The 17,901-nt window shown below is 43.4% G+C and overlaps 1 protein-coding gene across 1 annotated transcript in view; it reads left to right on the top strand.

Annotated features, from left to right (window-relative positions):
* Positions 1–17,424, top strand: part of erbb2 (erb-b2 receptor tyrosine kinase 2) — a 38,841-nt gene extending 21,417 nt beyond the window's left edge. Inside the window, exons 15-27 of the mRNA XM_080834915.1 lie at positions 2,078–2,232; positions 3,508–3,552; positions 4,050–4,188; positions 4,707–4,829; positions 5,310–5,408; positions 5,991–6,176; positions 12,208–12,363; positions 12,720–12,795; positions 13,400–13,546; positions 14,408–14,505; positions 15,052–15,237; positions 15,642–16,005; positions 16,949–17,424. Of these exons, the coding sequence (XP_080691041.1) occupies positions 2,078–2,232; positions 3,508–3,552; positions 4,050–4,188; positions 4,707–4,829; positions 5,310–5,408; positions 5,991–6,176; positions 12,208–12,363; positions 12,720–12,795; positions 13,400–13,546; positions 14,408–14,505; positions 15,052–15,237; positions 15,642–16,005; positions 16,949–17,292 (2,118 nt within the window). The 3' untranslated portion in view covers positions 17,293–17,424. The remainder of the gene's footprint in view (positions 1–2,077; positions 2,233–3,507; positions 3,553–4,049; positions 4,189–4,706; positions 4,830–5,309; positions 5,409–5,990; positions 6,177–12,207; positions 12,364–12,719; positions 12,796–13,399; positions 13,547–14,407; positions 14,506–15,051; positions 15,238–15,641; positions 16,006–16,948) is intronic.
* The last annotated feature ends 477 nt before the right edge of the window (positions 17,425–17,901 follow it).

Genomic DNA, 17,901 nt, shown 5'->3' with positions numbered 1-17,901 from the left:
ATCCATCCATCCACCCATCAATCTATATATCCATCCATCCATCCACCCATCAATCTATATATATATCCATCCATCCATCCATCCACCCATCAATCCATATACAGCCGCGGAAAAAATTAAGAGACCACTTCAAAATTATCAGTTTCTCTGGTTTTACTATTTATTGGTATGTTTTAAAGTAAAATGTACATTTTAGTTTTATTCTATAACCTACTGGCAACATTCCTACCAAATTTCAAATAAAAATATTGTCATTTAGATCATTTATTTGCAGAAAAATGACAATTGGTCAAAATAGCAAAAAAGATGCAGTGTCTTCAGATCTCGAATAATGCAAAGAAAACAAGCTCATATTCATTTTTAAACTACACAATACTAATGCTTACACTTAGGAAGAGTTCAGAAATCAATATTTGGTGGAATAACCTTGATTTAAAATCACAACTTTCACTTGTCTTGGCATGCTCTCCACCAGTCTTTCACATTGCCGTTGGGTGACTTTATGCTACTCCTGGCGCAAGAATTCAAGCAGCTCGGCTTCTTTTCATGGCTTGTGACCATCCATCTTCCTCTTGATCACATTTCAGAGGTTTTTTATGGGATTCAGGTCTCGAAATTGGGCTGGCCATGACAGGGTCCTGATCTGGTGGTACTCCATCCACACCTTTACTGGCCTGGTTGTGTGGCATGGAGCATTGCCCTGCTGGAAAAAACACTTCTCAGAGTTGGGGAACATTGTCAGAGCAAAAGGAAGCAAGTTTTTCTTCCTGGACAACGTTGTACTTTGCCTGGCTGAGGTTTGTAAAAGACCATAAGGATTGAAAAAGCGGACTGGAGGTTCTTCTAAGTTCGTCTTCTCTGATGAGTCTGATTTCACAGTAGGTGCAAGACTCTCTGGCTTGTAGGCCTCTCCAGGTCTCCGTCTAACCATCAGACGACCATGTGTTGGGCAAAGCTGAAAATTGGACTCATCAGAGAAGACGAACTAGAAGACCCTCCAGTCCGCTTTTTTCAATCCTTATGGTCTTTTACAAACCTCAGCCAGGCAAAGTACAACGTTGTCCCGGAAGAAAAACTTGCTTCCTTTTGCTCTGACAATGTTCCCCAACTCTGAGAAATGTTTTTTCCAGCAGGGCAATGCTCCATGCCACACAGCCAGGCCAGTAAAGGTGTGGATGGAGTACCACCAGATCAGGACCCTGTCATGGCCAGCCCAATTTCGAGACCTGAATCCCATAAAAAACCTCTGAAATGTGATCAAGAGGAAGATGGATGGTCACAAGCCATGAAAAGAAGCCGAGCTGCTTGAATTCTTGCGCCAGGAGTAGCATAAAGTCACCCAACGGCAATGTGAAAGACTGGTGGAGAGCATGCCAAGACACATGAAAGTTTGTGATTTTAAATCAAGGTTATTCCACCAAATATTGATTTCTGAACTCTTCCTAAGTGTAAGCATTAGTATTGTGTAGTTTAAAAATGAATATGAGCTTGTTTTCTTTGCATTATTCGAGATCTGAAGACACTGCATCTTTTTTGCTATTTTGACCAATTGTCATTTTTCTGCAAATAAATGATCTAAATGACAATATTTTTATTTGAAATTTGGTAGGAATGTTGCCAGTAGGTTATAGAATAAAACAAAAATGTACATTTTACTTTAACACATACCAATAAAAAGTAAAACCAGAGAAACTGATAATTTTGAAGTGGTCTCTTAATTTTTTCCGCGGCTGTATATATACAACCATCCATCCATCCATCCATCAATATTTCTTTCCATCCATCCATCCACCCATCAATCTATATATCCATCCATCCATCCACCCATCAATCTTTCTATCTATTCATCCATCCACCCATCAATCTATATATCCATCCATCCATCCATCAAGATACAAATTAATTATTGTTATTATATGAATTAATGCGATTATAGTACATGAAAACATTATTATCTTGCATACTTTCTCGCATACATAAGTCTGATCGTTATTGTCTCCCCCTGTCCTTCATCACTGTCTCCCTGTGTTGTCTCTGCATCTCGACGCACCTGTTTATAACTTTCTTTGAACCCTAGGGGGCGCATCAGTGCCTGGAGTGTCTGAATGTGCAGGACGGTGCCATGTGTGTGGCCAAATGCCCAAGTGGCAATAAGGAGGACCAGTTCATGGTGTGGAAGTACCCTAATGCCACTGGCCACTGCCAGTCCTGCAACACCAACTGCACCATGTCGTGAGTAACTGTGACATCCACCCCACACATAAGATCTGCCCCAGCCTATCCACCCCACACATATAAGATCTGCCCCAGCCTATCCCCGCCACACATAAGATCTGCCCCAGCCTATCCCCACATATAAGATCTGCCCCAGCCTATCCCCGCCACACATAAGATCTGCCCCAGCCTATCCACCCCACACATATAAGATCTACCCCAGCCTATCCACCTCACACATAAGTGCTGCCCCAGCCTATCCAACCCACACATAAGATCTGCCCCAGCCTATCCAACCCACACATAAGATCTGCCCCAGCCTATCCACCTCACACATAAGTGCTACCCCAGCCTATCCACCTCACACATAAGTGCTGCCCCAGCCTATCCAACCCACACATAAGACCTGCCCCAGCCTATCCACCTCACACAGAAGATCTGCCCCAGCCTATCCACCCAGCATATAAGATCTGCCCCAGCCTATCCAACCCACACATAAGATCTGCCCCAGCCTATCCACCTCACACATAAGTGCTACCCCAGCCTATCCACCCCACACATAAGTGCTGCCCCAGCCTATCCAACCCACACATAAGACCTGCCCCAGCCTATCCACCTCATTCATAAGATCTGCTCCAGCCTATCCACCTCATACATAAGATCTGCCCCAGCCTATCCAACCCACACATAAGACCTGCCCCAGCCTATCCAACCCACACATAAGACCTGCCCCAGCCTATCCAACCCACACATAAGACCTGCCCCAGCCTATCCCCACACATAAGATCTGCTCCAGCATATCCATTACACAGAACATCACGGATCATTGTTATATCAGCTGTTCGGACATGTAATATTACCACCTATGTCCCATGTGTTAAAAGCACATACTGCAGAGAGAATGAGCAAAAGCTTTCCACCATTTAAGATGCAATCTGTGATTCTGTCGAAAGGTTGTTGATAATTCAGCTAAACAGCAAATCAAATTACACCCCTCTCCTCCGTGCTCCTGAAGCAACGTGTTGATTGGCTAGAAGAGTGGTGCATGGCTCGTGCTGAAGCACTTTGTTTAAGCCAGGGCTAGTGAGGCTGTAAGTTTGTTTTGAGCACGCACAAAGAATTTGCTGAATTTGACAAGAAGTGTATTGGATCAGAATCACATGCTCTCCCTCTAAATGTTTTGTACTGCAGAAGGTACGAGTAAAAGCGTCTACCATGAATTTGTTTTCCAAAGCGAGGCTTCAGTTTGACATGACCTGGCACATATGAGTAAACCCACTTTCTTCTTTTCAGGTGTCCACTGGATGAGCGTGGCTGTCCCATCGCAGTGAAAACCGGGTAAAAATCTCCACACATACACACTTGGAATCAGCTGATCAAAGTTATAGAAATCATCCATTTTAGTGATTCACTGCAGTAGTTCAGTTAGCCCTGCAGTTCATAGCGCTATGTATTTTACTCATTAGAAGCGTGGGGGTTCCAAAGAGTGGCCATACCATCAGGCAACCTTAATCATACATACATTATAGTAACTGATTTTGGGGCCAGACTGGCTCAGATCTGGCAACCCGGGCATACATACAATACAGTAACTGACTTTGGTGCCGAACTGGCAACCTTAATCATACATACATTACAGTAGGTTACAATACAACTTGAAAGCATGGCAAATTATTTTTATCCTTCTTGCCAACATGTATTAGAAAGTATCTTCAAGTGAATCTGCCATGTTGTTGTTTTGTACTGAAAATAGGACCTCATAGATCAGCTGAACAAAATTATAAAGTCAGCAGTGAGGGAGTGTTATAACGGTCATCTCCATGGTAACCCCACAGGGCAGGCACCTCCATCGCAGCAGCAGTGGGTGGAGTTCTGCTCTTCTTCATCCTGTTGGGTCTGCTGGTGTTCTACATGCACCGCCAGAGGCACCGCAAGAAGAAAGAGAACATGAGGAGGATCATGCAGGAGCATGAGGTCAGACTCACAAAGCATGATGGGAAATGTAGTTCTCTCTCTCTCTCTCTCTCTCTCCCCCCCTCTCCCTCTCTCTATAGTTTTTTTTTAACAACCTTTCTACCAGCATATAACCTGGTAATATTCCCAGAGGTGTGAGTGTCTTTGAAGTTTTTTGTACACTGAATATAGTAATGCTTCTGGAGTGGAAAGGATTGGTAGGAGTTGTAGGACTTTTACTGTAACATTTTACTGTACTTTGCTTATATTTTATATGGAATATTTCCACCTCCAAAACTCTATCCCACATAAATATGGCTGCTATCATTGGCACCATTCACTCAATTTCACTCAAGCAAAATACTAACTAGTATGAATTTCTAGTCTTTTTTTTCCATTTTCACTATGCACAACTGAATTCACCATGAACCAGCACAAAGCAGCCTTGAGATGAACCAGCATAAAGCAGCCTTGAGACGGACCAGCAATCAGATAATCAGATAATCAGATAACGGTTTATGCTTTTCCTTGCTCCGCAGCTGGTGGAGCCCCTAACCCCGAGTGGAGCCACGCCTAACCAGGCCCAGATGCGCATCCTGAAGGAGACAGAGCTCAAGAAGCTCAGGGTCCTCGGTTCCGGAGCCTTTGGAACCGTCTACAAGGTCAGAGGTCACTGCTGTTAGCAACAGATTCACTTCATGTGTGAGAGGGTTTCCATAGTTACAGGTGTTCAGCCAGTGAATATTGGACATTACAGATGGGTCCTAATTTCAGTGACGGGCAACAAGCTGTACTCAACTAAACTAAAGCTACAGTGAAGCGAGCTAGGATGCTTAGGATCTTGCTCATGGTATTATTTGACACATGGGAATGTCTGTTAAATTGTATTACATTAAGTAATATTGTATCATTGTACCCTCAGCCTAAGCAGACTATGCCTCGCTAGATATGTAGTTAACTGTGTGTGTGTGTGTGTGTGTGTGTGTGTGTGTGTGTGTGTGTGTGTGTGTGTGTGTGTGTGTGTGTGTGTGTGTGTGTGTGTGTGTGTGTGTGTGTGTGTGTGTGTGTGTGTGTGTGTGTGTGTGTGTGTGTGTGTGTGTGTGCGTGCGTGTGTGTGTGTGTGTGTTGTTTTCTCTATGTAGGGAATCTGGGCCCCAGATGGAGAGCATGTGAAGATCCCAGTGGCCATAAAGGTTTTGCGTGAGAACACCTCACCCAAGGCCAACAAAGAGATCCTGGATGTGAGTCAGTCTGTCTGTCTGTCTGTCTGACTGTCTGTCTGTCCTTTGTAACATGTCTTTTCATTCAGTGGAACGTTATGCACATCCGCTATTTTTTGGTCTACACTGAGCCAGTTTGACTTTCACTGAAGGAGGCAGCAGGGGTAGTAAGCCCCATTGCACTTGATATACAGTAGTAGATTGTGCATATCCACAATTTGGCACTAAATGATCCCACCCTGTTCTCCTTGCAGTAGGCATGTAGGGTAATGTGTGTTCATCTCTGTTCTCTCTCTTTTTACTTAATTTTATTGACAAAGCGCTTTATATTTTCTCTCTTCTACTTTATTTTATTGATAACTCAATAACTTATTGAGCACTTTGACTTACCAGTGTGTATGCTACTGTACATTAAATTACTTAATTTCCCTCGGGATTAATAAAGTATCCATCTATCTATCTATCTATCTATCTACATGCCTTGCCTTGGTACATACGTAGTAGCATGTTGTGCCTCACTGCCATTTTGGCTCTAACCAGACCACATGTTGTGCCTCACTGCCATTTTGGCTCTAACCCGACCGCATGCTGCTTTCCCCACAGGAGGCATATGTGATGGCGGGTGTTGCCAGCCTGTACGTGTGCCGCCTCCTGGGCATCTGCCTGACGTCCACTGTGCAGCTGGTCACCCAGCTCATGCCCTACGGCTGCCTGCTGGACTACGTGCGGGAGAACCACGAGTACATCGGCTCGCAGTCCCTCCTCACCTGGTGTGTGCAGATCGCCAAGGTGAGTCCACACCCAGCCAGTTAGCACACACACATGGGCCTGTTAACACAACAGATTACTATATATCACTATGGTGATGTCATACGTACTGCATATATGGGCCATTCTACCGAATTGATGCAAAGTCATGTCGGATACATTTTGAATTTTTTTATGGTTTATTCCCAAAACTTTGTCCGTATGTATATTGTACCATATCTAAAGTACACATATCTAGTAAAAGAACAGTCAAGTTTTATAGACCCTTTCGCCGTTGGTAAACAATGCTCAGCGTTCTAGGTTGCGCACGCATTCTGGGGGCAAAAGAAATGGCTTAAGTTCATACCTGCGTTCGCTTTATCCTAATGATTTCGGAAGTTACGTTAATACATTGACATTAAGTTATGGAATCCAACTTCCCGATCCATATTAGATCACGGATTGGATAGTTGACCCATCAAAATGGACAGATATTTATACATACTTAATAGAAAAGCCCAGTGTTTACACAAAAGATACATTACGATCATTCAAGTCACTCGATGCCTATAACTACGTTGTCTGCGGGCATGTCCACTCCAGGATATTAAGTATTGCGACCTCAATGATGATTTCTGCGTCCTAAAATCTGAGGTGCTACCAAGCCAATGACAAGGAACAAAGACAATAATGTATAAACCATGTGTTTTTATCAACAAACCCACCAACGCTACCGCTTCACGTTAAATTGTACATGCATGGCAATAAGTCGACCTTATCATAAACGTTTCATCGTCAAGGTTTACGTGTGGGAACTACATAACCATTGCAACCAGGAGACACAACTGTAATGTTAGCGACTGAGGGCTGAGAAGCCCCCCCCCCCCCCGCTAATATTTACACTCTTTTAAGTCTCCTGTACGTCCAAGCCCAAACCTATTCTTGAGCTTTCAAACATTTTCCAGGCTATTTGGCATCTAACAATAAAAGCCTTGTAACTCTTATTTATGCTACAATACAACTTATATTTGTTATGATAGCCACATTTAGTATACTCGTTTTTGTCTTATACCATTTTTTTTCTGACATTGCAGGCTATAGGGTCTTGTTGCAGCCATGCAGCAGCAGTGCTGTTAAAGATTGAGCTCTATGTTAGGATGGGGAGGACAGAGAGGGCTTCTTGTACATCAGGAGCATGTAAAACAACACAAGCCTGCATACAGTGTGAAAAGCCAGACTATGGTAAAATGATTCACTGTGTCCAATGTGACAGCCACTTCCACTACGGCTGTGTGCAAATTTAAAGAAAGCAGTGAAAGAGGTAAAAAAAAAAAGCATGAGCTTAAGACAAGGTTCAAATAGTTTAAATTTAATAAAGACAGTATAGTACATAGTCATTTATTTGTCTGAATATCATTTGTGGATTACATTTATCAGCAAACACAGTACATTTTATATCATTTGGAAACAACAGACTTGCAGAGATTTGTGAGGGCACCACACACATTCACACATTACCTATAGTAAATAGGAGGTCAACTTGTGACACTGGAATGACCGATTGTAAGATTTTAAAATTCTTCCACCGGCCAATAACTCTTTCTATGTGAATTCTTACAAGTGAAAGTTGTCTTGATGTGTCAACCTCATTAGCTGGTAGTTGTCTTTTTCCTTCGGTGAAATTTGGAATAAGCAGGGTGGCACCATACGCGGCAAGCTCTTCTCTAATTAAAAGCCCCTATCAGCTAAAATGTCATCTGTAGGCTCCAAAAGATCTAAAAATCCCATTGATTGGTAATCTGCTTGTCTGACACCCGGCCACCCGAACCTGGGGATAGAAAGGATATGGCCCCGGCGGGTGTAATGCCAACTAAATACTTAACTGTATTGTGGTGTTTATATGTAGACCATGTCTGGGCCTGGGCAGTCAAGTTACTAGGTCTGTCAATGAAAAACTTTTGGGCATGTTCTTTAAAACAGCAGTCTGACTTGGCCACTTTATAAGTGGTTTCAACACTTTAGCCATAGAAGGTAACCAGGTTCTCAAAATGTATGATATTGTGCTGTTCGATACTTTAAACCAGTGGCGGTCCGTCAGGGCCTTCAAGGCCTTCTCTGCTGGCCTAAACATCATCAGAAAATAAATGTAATAAAATAAATTTAATTTTAATATTTTCTTTTCATAAATATGTATTAAATGATTCCCCATAGTCCATTATCTTCATTTCATGCTTCCAGCGTTGTTCATTTATGTTAGAGCTTTCATCCAATCATATTTCCGCTATCATGTGTTGCCACGCTCCTTTAAATCTTCCCAGAGAACAGAAATCTTCCCTGAGGCCTTCAGAATTCACATTGAAGGCCCGTGTACATCTGATTGGCTATCACAACTTGCTGTTTCAGTTCATTTAAGTTGAATGAACTGAAACAGACAGTTGTGACAACCAATCAGATTTCGAGTTGGCGACACTGGGCCTTCTAGAAGGCCCGGAAGATTTCTTTCCTCGTGTTGAACGTGACACGTAAACGTCCTTTGATTGGATACTGAGGCAGACCGGTGCAGTGCTTCAGTGCTCAGTTTAGCTGGCTAAAACGACGTACATTGGTTTCAATGCTTATTCTTCTAGTTGTTTCAATTGGTAAGACTAAATATAATTACATTAACCAACTCAAATAAATTAGTTTACACAAACTTGATAATTCCAGTTTTTGATACAATTACAACGCCATTTTCAAGACGGAACTTTCAAGAAAAACTGGATATCGTGAGGATGGGAAGTTTAATGAAACTGCTTTGCAGGTGGGACAATGCGATGTTACTTGTTAAACTTGTTAAACCTCACATTGAGTCACATAGGCTACTTTTGGTGGACTTAATAAAACTTTGTAGACTAATCCCTGAAAATCGCCTTTTATTTTTAAGTTGTGACAGTAATATCCAAGCGATCATATAACTTAGAGTTTACTACTCTTAATGTATTGTTAATACGGGTGTATTGATTTGAAATGCTCCGGAAATATTAATAAAGTCTGTTGTACTCGACTATGTTAAGGTGATGCAATGCTCACTTATACTGCCTTTCTGTATAAAATATACTGGTTCGAGAGCCATGGCGTCATAATGATGGTATTAGGAGGTGGATTCACTCAGTTTAACATCGTGTAGGACATCGCTGAAGGCCTAGTCGTGAAATGCACGGACCGCCACTGCTTTAAACCTAAATGCTATGTCAGTGTTAGTGAGACCCAATCTAAGTTTCATAAGCACAATCAGTAGGTGATCTCCCAGGGTACGTATTTCAGTAAACTTTTCTACATTGCCTTTTAGTTTTTTCAATAACCAGTCAAAGATTATAGTAGTTATTCCTGTGAGAAAAATAAACTGTACACTGTTATTTCTGACTGAGTGGTAAGAATACTTGTTGTTCTGAAGCTCTTCTATTAGCTTCTTGTCTCATCTTCAACTGTAAGACATTAATGTGAAGACAGGAAATATAAGTTTTACTGACAACACATGTAAAACACAAATAATGAGTAGCACAAGAACATTTTACATGTTTGATTGAATTGAAAAAGGTGTTCTCACCAGGGCAAAGATCTGTAGTCAATAGGGAAGGTGATTTAACAGATCTCTCAGATAGCAGTTTATTCCTTTGAAAATCTGTAAGATTAGATTGCACATAATAGAGGTAACTACTGACTGCCATTTCTCTCAAAGCTTGCAATACAGAGCAGGCGATGTTACCTTGGATAGCTAGCTTTGATGCCATAAGTTAACATCACCTGCTCTAGTTTGCAGGCACTGTTGGCTGCTAACTTATCAAGAGCAAACACGCCTTACCTCTCCAATTTAGCTTCAGGTCTCTGGCGAAGGGACAATGTCGGGGCTTTCGTAGTTAATTGAGGCTTCTCCTAAGAGTAAATTAAGCACAGACTCAACCCACGATCATTGTATGCATTGTATCATTGTAGGAAATTAATAGATGAATGTACTATGAACTAGCTAACATTAACGGTTAGCTAACGTTAATGGTTAGATATCGTTAACGTTAAGTTAACCTAAAATTGCCAGGCTAATATAAGTTAGATATGGATAACATTAGCTATCTAGGGAGCTGTTTTGGCCAACTAAGTTCTCAGATTTAACTAACACAATTTCAAGTCAGCTAACATAAACAAAATTCACTTACCGGATATAAAATGTGACCCACATATGCGTGCATTTTTAATGATGTCTTCAGTCCAGTCCACTGGTTTTATAGCTTGAAGCCACAATCTACGCCTGTTTGCATTAAACAGTCTTTTCCCCGAAGGAATGCGGTAGAAATTGAGACTTTATTTTTAGTTGACCTGTTTTGGCATCCCACAACACAACAAGATGGCATTTTTTTAACGAAGAAACCGAGACGAAGAAATCCTTAGCTTTATCTCTCCAAAATCCTCTTGCACTGTCACTAACTATGGCTAAAATTGCCGCTTTTTTGCCTCCAGAATGTGTGCTCTTAACGTTTACGACGTAGGTCATAAAAGGGTCTATATGGTATTTTCAGAATGTGTTGGAATGTTTTTCCTCTTCCAAAAATTGTCACTACCGAAACATCACATTTACTATAGTAAAAAAGTATTATTATTGACCTGTTCAGATTGTGTTTCCTTCCCTTCTCTGGAGAGTATTTTTACAAATATTTCTTGAAGGTTTTCACAATGAAATCCATAGAAATTGATTTTTTACCAAATTTTCAAGTTCAATTTATTTGTTTCGGTAGTGACTGCACTGTTTCGGTAGTGACTGCACTGTTGGATGGATGTTCATTTCTCTCCCAAAATCATCCAAAAAGGTGCTCTGGGCCGCCCTTTAGTCCACACAACACATTTATTTAAAAATGATGGGATTGTTCTACTTACCATTTCATTTTGTCACTACCGAAATCATCTGGTCACCATATGTTTCGGTAGTGACTGTTTCGGTAGTGACAATTCTAGCTAACTTTAAGCATAAATAAAGAATTCTAGCAAGCACACGGCTTGCAAACACATCTTTGAAGAGGTGAACACACATACAAACTATGGGATTTAGCTACTTACCATTCAACCATGAGGGACAGGGATGCAGTGTCACTGCATGGTCAAAAATGCAGGGTCGTGGCTAAAACACAGGCTCAGCCAATGGACTAAAACTCTTGTGTTTCGGTAGTGACATGAAAACTAGGGACATGATTTTTTGAGTATAGTAAATTGATTTAAAAATTAAACCCACAATAAATCTAAATATTCCAAGTTCTGTTTCAACCCAATCATAAAGATCTTTGAAAAAATTGAAAAGTGTTATTTAAAGGCATTGAAATTTAGATGTCAGGGTTGGGGACAGCTTCTTCCGAATAGAAAGTACCCTATAAATGATGATTTTGTATATATTTAGCTTATCACTATCTCATGTAATGCATTGTATATAGACCATAACATTTTATAATTAAATATCTATGCCTAAATACCTAATTGTTTTGTAAATAGTTTTTATTGTTGAGGGACTGCATATTACACGAATTCGGTAGAATGGCCCATATACATACATATGGGTTTCCTTGTCAGATACAACACATGTGAGTGTGTGAGTGTGTGAGTTTGAGAGTGAGTCAGTGAGTGTTTAAGTGTGTGAGTGTGTGAGTGTGTGAGTGAGTGTGAAAAAATTTAAATATATGTATAAACTACTTAGCAAGAAATACCATGTATTGGCCAGCTTCCTTCTTCAGGTGTTCAAACTGACCTTCAGCTGACCTTACCCTCTATATAATCTGCAACCTCCCTGTGGACAGGAGGGGAAATATCCCCGATCATTTGTGATGATGCTCTGCTGGTGTTTACTATTGATCTAGTAGTTGGTGATGTTGTTTCACAGCACTCTGTGGCTTGTGTCTGTGTGTGTGTGTGTGTGTGTGTGTGTGTGTGTGTGTGTGTGTGTGTGTGTGTGTGTGTGTGTGTGTGTGTGTGTGTGTGTGTGTGTGTGTGTGTGTGTGTGTGTGTGTGTGTGTGTGTGTGTGTGTGTGTGTGTGTGTGTGTGTGTGTGTGTACACAGGGCATGAGCTACTTGGAGGATGTGAGGCTCGTGCACAGAGACCTGGCTGCCCGGAACGTTCTAGTAAAGAGCCCCACCAACGTTAAGATCACAGATTTTGGTCTGGCCAGATTGCTGGACATTGACGAGACGGAGTACCACGCAGATGGAGGAAAGGTAACAGCTTTCAAATTGTCATGATACGTTTTTATTTCTCAATCAACAACATACAAAGTACATAGATGTAAACATAAAAAATATTTGAAAGATATAAATATATAGACACACTAATGCAGAAGAAAATAATAAGTGTGTTTAGACAAATACCTTAGTCATTTACACAGTACTGCATTTTCATATCATATTTTGATTTGATAACTGTGTGAATGTGATCCTGCCAAGGTAAACTACTTGTCTATTTTCTCTCTCTCTCTCTCTCTCTCTCTCTCTCTCTCTCTCCCTCTCTCTGTGTGTGTGTGTGTGTGTGTGTGTGTGTGTGTGTGTGTGTGTGTGTGTGTGTGTGTGTGTTTTAGGTTCCCATTAAGTGGATGGCCTTGGAGTCCATCCTCCACAGGAAGTTTACTCATCAGAGTGACGTCTGGAGCTACGGTCAGTTGTTTCCTATTTCCAGCATATTTACTTAACACACACACAGACACACAGACACACACACACACACACACACACACACACACACACACACACACACACACGCACACACACAGACACACACACACACACAGACACACACACGCACATACACACACGCACGCACACACACACACACACACACACACACACACACACACACACACTCACACTCACACAAACACCAGACACACATATAACACATCAAACACTGTCCTGTGTTCTTGGTAGGGAGAATTCCTCCTTTCTTAGTTTACTGTGCACGCACACACAAACACACACACACACACACACACACACACACACACACACACACACACACACACACACACACACACACACACACACACACACACACACACACACACACAAACACAGACTAAACATTCAGTAGTTAGTGTTCGGACAGAGGAGTTTGTGTATTTGCGTGTGTGTATTTGTAAGTACATCAGCTTATGTGTGTGTTTGTTTGTGTGTCTCCGTACACGTGGTAGTGTGTGTGTTTGTAAGTACATCTGCTTGTGTGTCTCCTTACACGCGTTTGTGTGTGTGTGTGTGTTCCCAGGTGTTACCGTGTGGGAGTTGATGACCTTTGGAGCTAAGCCCTATGACCAGCTTCCTGCGCGGGACATCCCCGAGCTCCTGGAGGGGGGAGAGAGGCTCCCACAGCCCCCCATCTGCACCAAGGAGCTCTACATGATCATGGTCAACTGTGAGTCACCCCAATCACACATCAAGCCCACGCTAGTGTTAGCGGCTGCACCCCATGCTAGTGTTAGCTGCTACACCACCATCACACATCAAACCACGCTAGTGTTAGCTTCTGCACCCCATCACACATCAAACCCACGCTAGTGTTAGCGGCTACACCCCAATCACACATCAACCACCCCATTCACACATCAAGCCCACGCTAGTGTTAGCCGCTGCACCCCACGCTAGTGTTAGCTGCTGCACCCCAATCACACATCAAGCCCACACTAGTGTTAGCGGCTGCACCCCATGCTAGTGTTAGCTGCTACACCACCATCACACATCAAGCCCACGCTAGTGTTAGCGGCTGCACCCCATTCACACATCAAGCCCACGCTAGTGTTAGCGGCTGCACCCCATTCACACATCAAGCCCACGCTGGTGTTAGCGGCTGCACCCCATTCACACATCAAGCCCATGCTAGTGTTAATCAATCAATCAATCAATCAATTTTTGTTTATTTGATCAAGAGGGCAGTGTACATTCATGAACATTTGAGATGTAAATGCACCCAATTATAGCCAAAAGGCTAGTTTCCATTGGCAGTTTCCCTGCCGGGATGAAAAAGGCTATACAACCTTAAAAAAAGGCATAAACGTACCGTCATCGCACATCAAACCCACGTTAGTGTAAGAGGCTACACCATCATAACACATCAATCCCACGCTAGTGTGAACAACTACACCGCATTCAACCATAGATACCATATCTATACCACAGTTACCATAATTACTCGTTGGACTTCACTGTTTGTCTGATCTTCCCCTTACATAGTTACCATAGTTACTCATGGGGCTACTCTGTTTGTGTGATGAAATAGGCTGGAAAATTGACCCGGAAAGCCGACCCAGGTTTAAGGAGCTGGTGACTGAATTCGGTACAATGGCCAAAGACCCTGCCCGCTACGTGGTCATTCAGGTTAGTGTGTGTGTGTGTGTGTGTGTGTGTGTGTGTGTGTGTGTTCATGTATTGTTATTGTCAATACTGTATGTGTGTGTGCATATGTGCACCTGCTGAAAAAGGCACTAGAGGGAAACGTATACGTATTTCAGATGTTCAATTAAAAACATTTTTAAAAAGTGGAGGCTTTTCTTTCTTCCTGTTTATGTCTGTGCATGTGTGTTTGTGTGTGTGTGTGTGTGTGTGTGTATGTTTATTGGAATTGTCGTACATAATTGTATGTGTGTGTGTGTTTATTGTGATTGTCATACATAATTGTCTGTGTGTGTGTGTGTGTCTGTGTGTGTCTGTGTGTGTGTGTATGTTTATTGTAATTGTCATACATAATTGTATGTGTGTGTGTGTTCATTGTGATTGTCATACATAATTGTCTGTGTGTGTGTGTGTGTGTGTGTGTGTGTCGAACAGACCTTCACTATGTGCAGTTTACCTTGGTGAGCAAGTGGACTGTCAGCTGAATTCCTATTTTGACATAAATGTGTGTGTTTGTGTGTGTGTGTACAGAACGATGAGCAGATGAACATGGCGGGCCCAGTGGACAGTCAGTTCTTCCGCAGGCTGATGGAGGAGGAGGGAGGGAACGTTCGCGAGCTGCTGGATGCTGAGGAATACCTGGTTCCGCAGCCCGGGTTCTTCCGACCCCAGGGGGAGAACCACACCAACGGACCCAGCAGACACCACTCGCATCGGGTCAGAACCACCTCTGTCCTGAATCCAGATCTTTTCCAAATCTATCGAGACAGGCATCCACACAAGACAGTTTCACTGAGTGAAAGGATCCATCTTATTTCTCACATCCGTCTCTCTGCTCCTCTCTTTCTGACTTGCTTTACTGTTTTGGTTGACCTATTATTCCAACTGGTAACCATAGATACCGAGTTTTGGATTGGTAGATGTGAGAGCTACTCCTAAGGTCATACTTGAACTGACAGTCTTGTAAATGGATGTTAAACAGGGACATTTCGTTTCACCCATTTAGTTTGACAGTCTTGTAATTGGATCTACGTATGTGTAGCAATGTGTCCATCTACAATACACAAGGATATTGCAAAACTGCAAATAATCAACAGGAACATTTTGTTTCATCCAATCAGAGCACAGATCAGCCGCTGATGGAGGTTGACGGCGTGCCCGGTGGGCGGAGCATGTACTCGTCCAATAGCACGCTGGCACGGAGCCAGTACCCAACGCTGCCGGTGGGTGCTGGTGGGGTGTCGGGGGGCAGTTGGGGGTACCCCACCCTGGCCCGCAGTATCTCCCACCGCTCCCAGGGGGCGCAGTCCGACAACGTGTTCCTGGACGGAGGGGTGGACGGGGAGAACGGCCCCCCTGCCAGTCCAGGGAGGTACTGCATGGACCCCACCTTCCCCAACGGGTTCCCTGAAGGAGAGGTGGAGACGGACGGAGGCCACAGCCCCTTCTCAAACACACTGCCCCGCAGGCAACACAAGCAGCCAGGTGAGTGTGTGTTTGTGTGTGTGTGTGTGTGTGTGTGTGTGTGTGTGTGTGTGTGGTGTGGTGTTGTGTTAGTGTGTGTAAGTGTGTGTGTGTGTGTGTGTGTGTGTGTGTGTGTGTGTGTTTGGTTGTGTGTGTGTGTGTGTGTGTGTGTGTGTGTGTGTGTGTGTGTGTGTGTGTGTGTGTGTGTGTGTGTGTGTGTGTGTGTGTGTGTGTGTGTGTGTGTGTGTGTGTGGTTGTGTGTGTGTGAGTGGATGTGTGAGTGTGTGTGTGTTTGTATGCATTTAGAGTGGAGACGTAGTCTTTTGTCTATCCATTTGAACCAGTTCATGACAGAGGATGATCAGTTTGTGCACATTGTAGGTTAGCTCCCTGTACCATATGTGCAAGTGTGTGTGTGTGTGTGTGTGTGTGTGTGTGTGTGGAAAGGAAGGTTTGTGGGGTTGTGTTTATGTGGGTGTGTTGACTTATGGCCCCATGACTCATATCCCTTTGCAAATTACATGAGAGTGGGAAGGAGTGACACACTAAGTCGCTCTGTATGTAGTGTGTGTGTGTGTGTGTGTGTGTGTGTGTGTGTGTGTGTGTGTGTGTGTGTGTGTGTGTGTGTGTGTGTTTGATGGATTTGGCCCTAATCTGATCCAGATCTCCAGGATCTACACAGGTTCAGTGTCAGCAGCTGTCTGTCCAGTTGGGGAATACGATTAAAGGAGCTTAAAAGCTTCAAGTTGCTTAAAATCATATTTACACAAATTAAAGGCGCATTTATACAATACTCAGATGTAGTCAGAAAGATTGAGGGGTTGACAGTTGCAAGTTAGAAATAGGTGGCAGGTAAATCATAGCTTGTTGACCGCCAGAAACATGATTTTGTATCATTGTTGTTGCGCTGGCAAGGCAGCAATCCTGTTGTTTTGACTGACGTTGTCTATCCCACCTCCTCCAGAGTATGTGAACCAGGAAGTGGAGTCGGATCGTCCGAGCACGCTTCCCAGGAAGAGGGTGGAGTATCGGCAGCGCAACGGGATGGCGACGGGTCACAGCGTGGACAACCCTGAGTACCTGGTGCCGCCCGGGAGCCTCTCCCCCGCCTACGACAACCCCTACTACCTGGACCTGGTGGGCAAAGCGCAGGCGGTGGCTGCCGCTCACGACCGGAGCACGGGCGGGCACACACCAACCGTGTCCCCATCGCACCGGCACCTGAACGGCTTCGTCACGCCCACCGCTGAAAACCCGGAGTACCTGGGGCTGGCGGACACCTGGAGTGGACAGAAGGATCACACCTGAGATTGACACACCTGGGACAACTGAGAGAGAGAGAGAGAGAGAGGGTGAGAGAGAGGGAGAAGGAGAGAGAGGGAGTGGGGAGGTGGAAGAGAGAGGGAAGTTGAGAGGGAGATCTGGAAGAAAGAGTGGAGAACTGTGGAGAGTGCAAATGTGAATATGTGTGTGTGTGTGTGTGTGTGTGTGTGTGTGTGTGTGTGTGTGTGTGTGTGTGTGTGTGTGTGTGTGTGTGTGTGTGTGTGTGTGTGTGTGTGTGTGTGTGTGTGTGTGTATGTGTGTATGTGTGTGTGTCTATGTTTGTGTGTATGTGTGTGTGTCTATGTTTGTGTGTGTGTGAATGTGAGTGGGACCACTCTCTATCCTTGCCCTCCCTCCATATGATCAAACCATATGTAGCATTGCAGGGAGACACTACTGGACTCCTGATGTTGATGACGCACACAATCGTGTTTCATGGAAACCGTTTACAGAGTGCAAGAAAGTGGCTTCCACTGCCTTCTGCAGAAGCCAAACAGTTGCCATTTTCTCTCCACAATATTTTACTTTTTCCAAAGCAAATCAGGTACTACGCCAACGACCATTTGCATCACATGTGGTTGAATGAGAATGAAC

Source organism: Sprattus sprattus (genome assembly GCF_963457725.1).
Source record: "Sprattus sprattus genome assembly, chromosome: 3".
Taxonomy (NCBI): Eukaryota; Metazoa; Chordata; class Actinopteri; order Clupeiformes; family Clupeidae; genus Sprattus; species Sprattus sprattus.
This window is presented reverse-complemented; position numbering and strand designations above follow the sequence as displayed.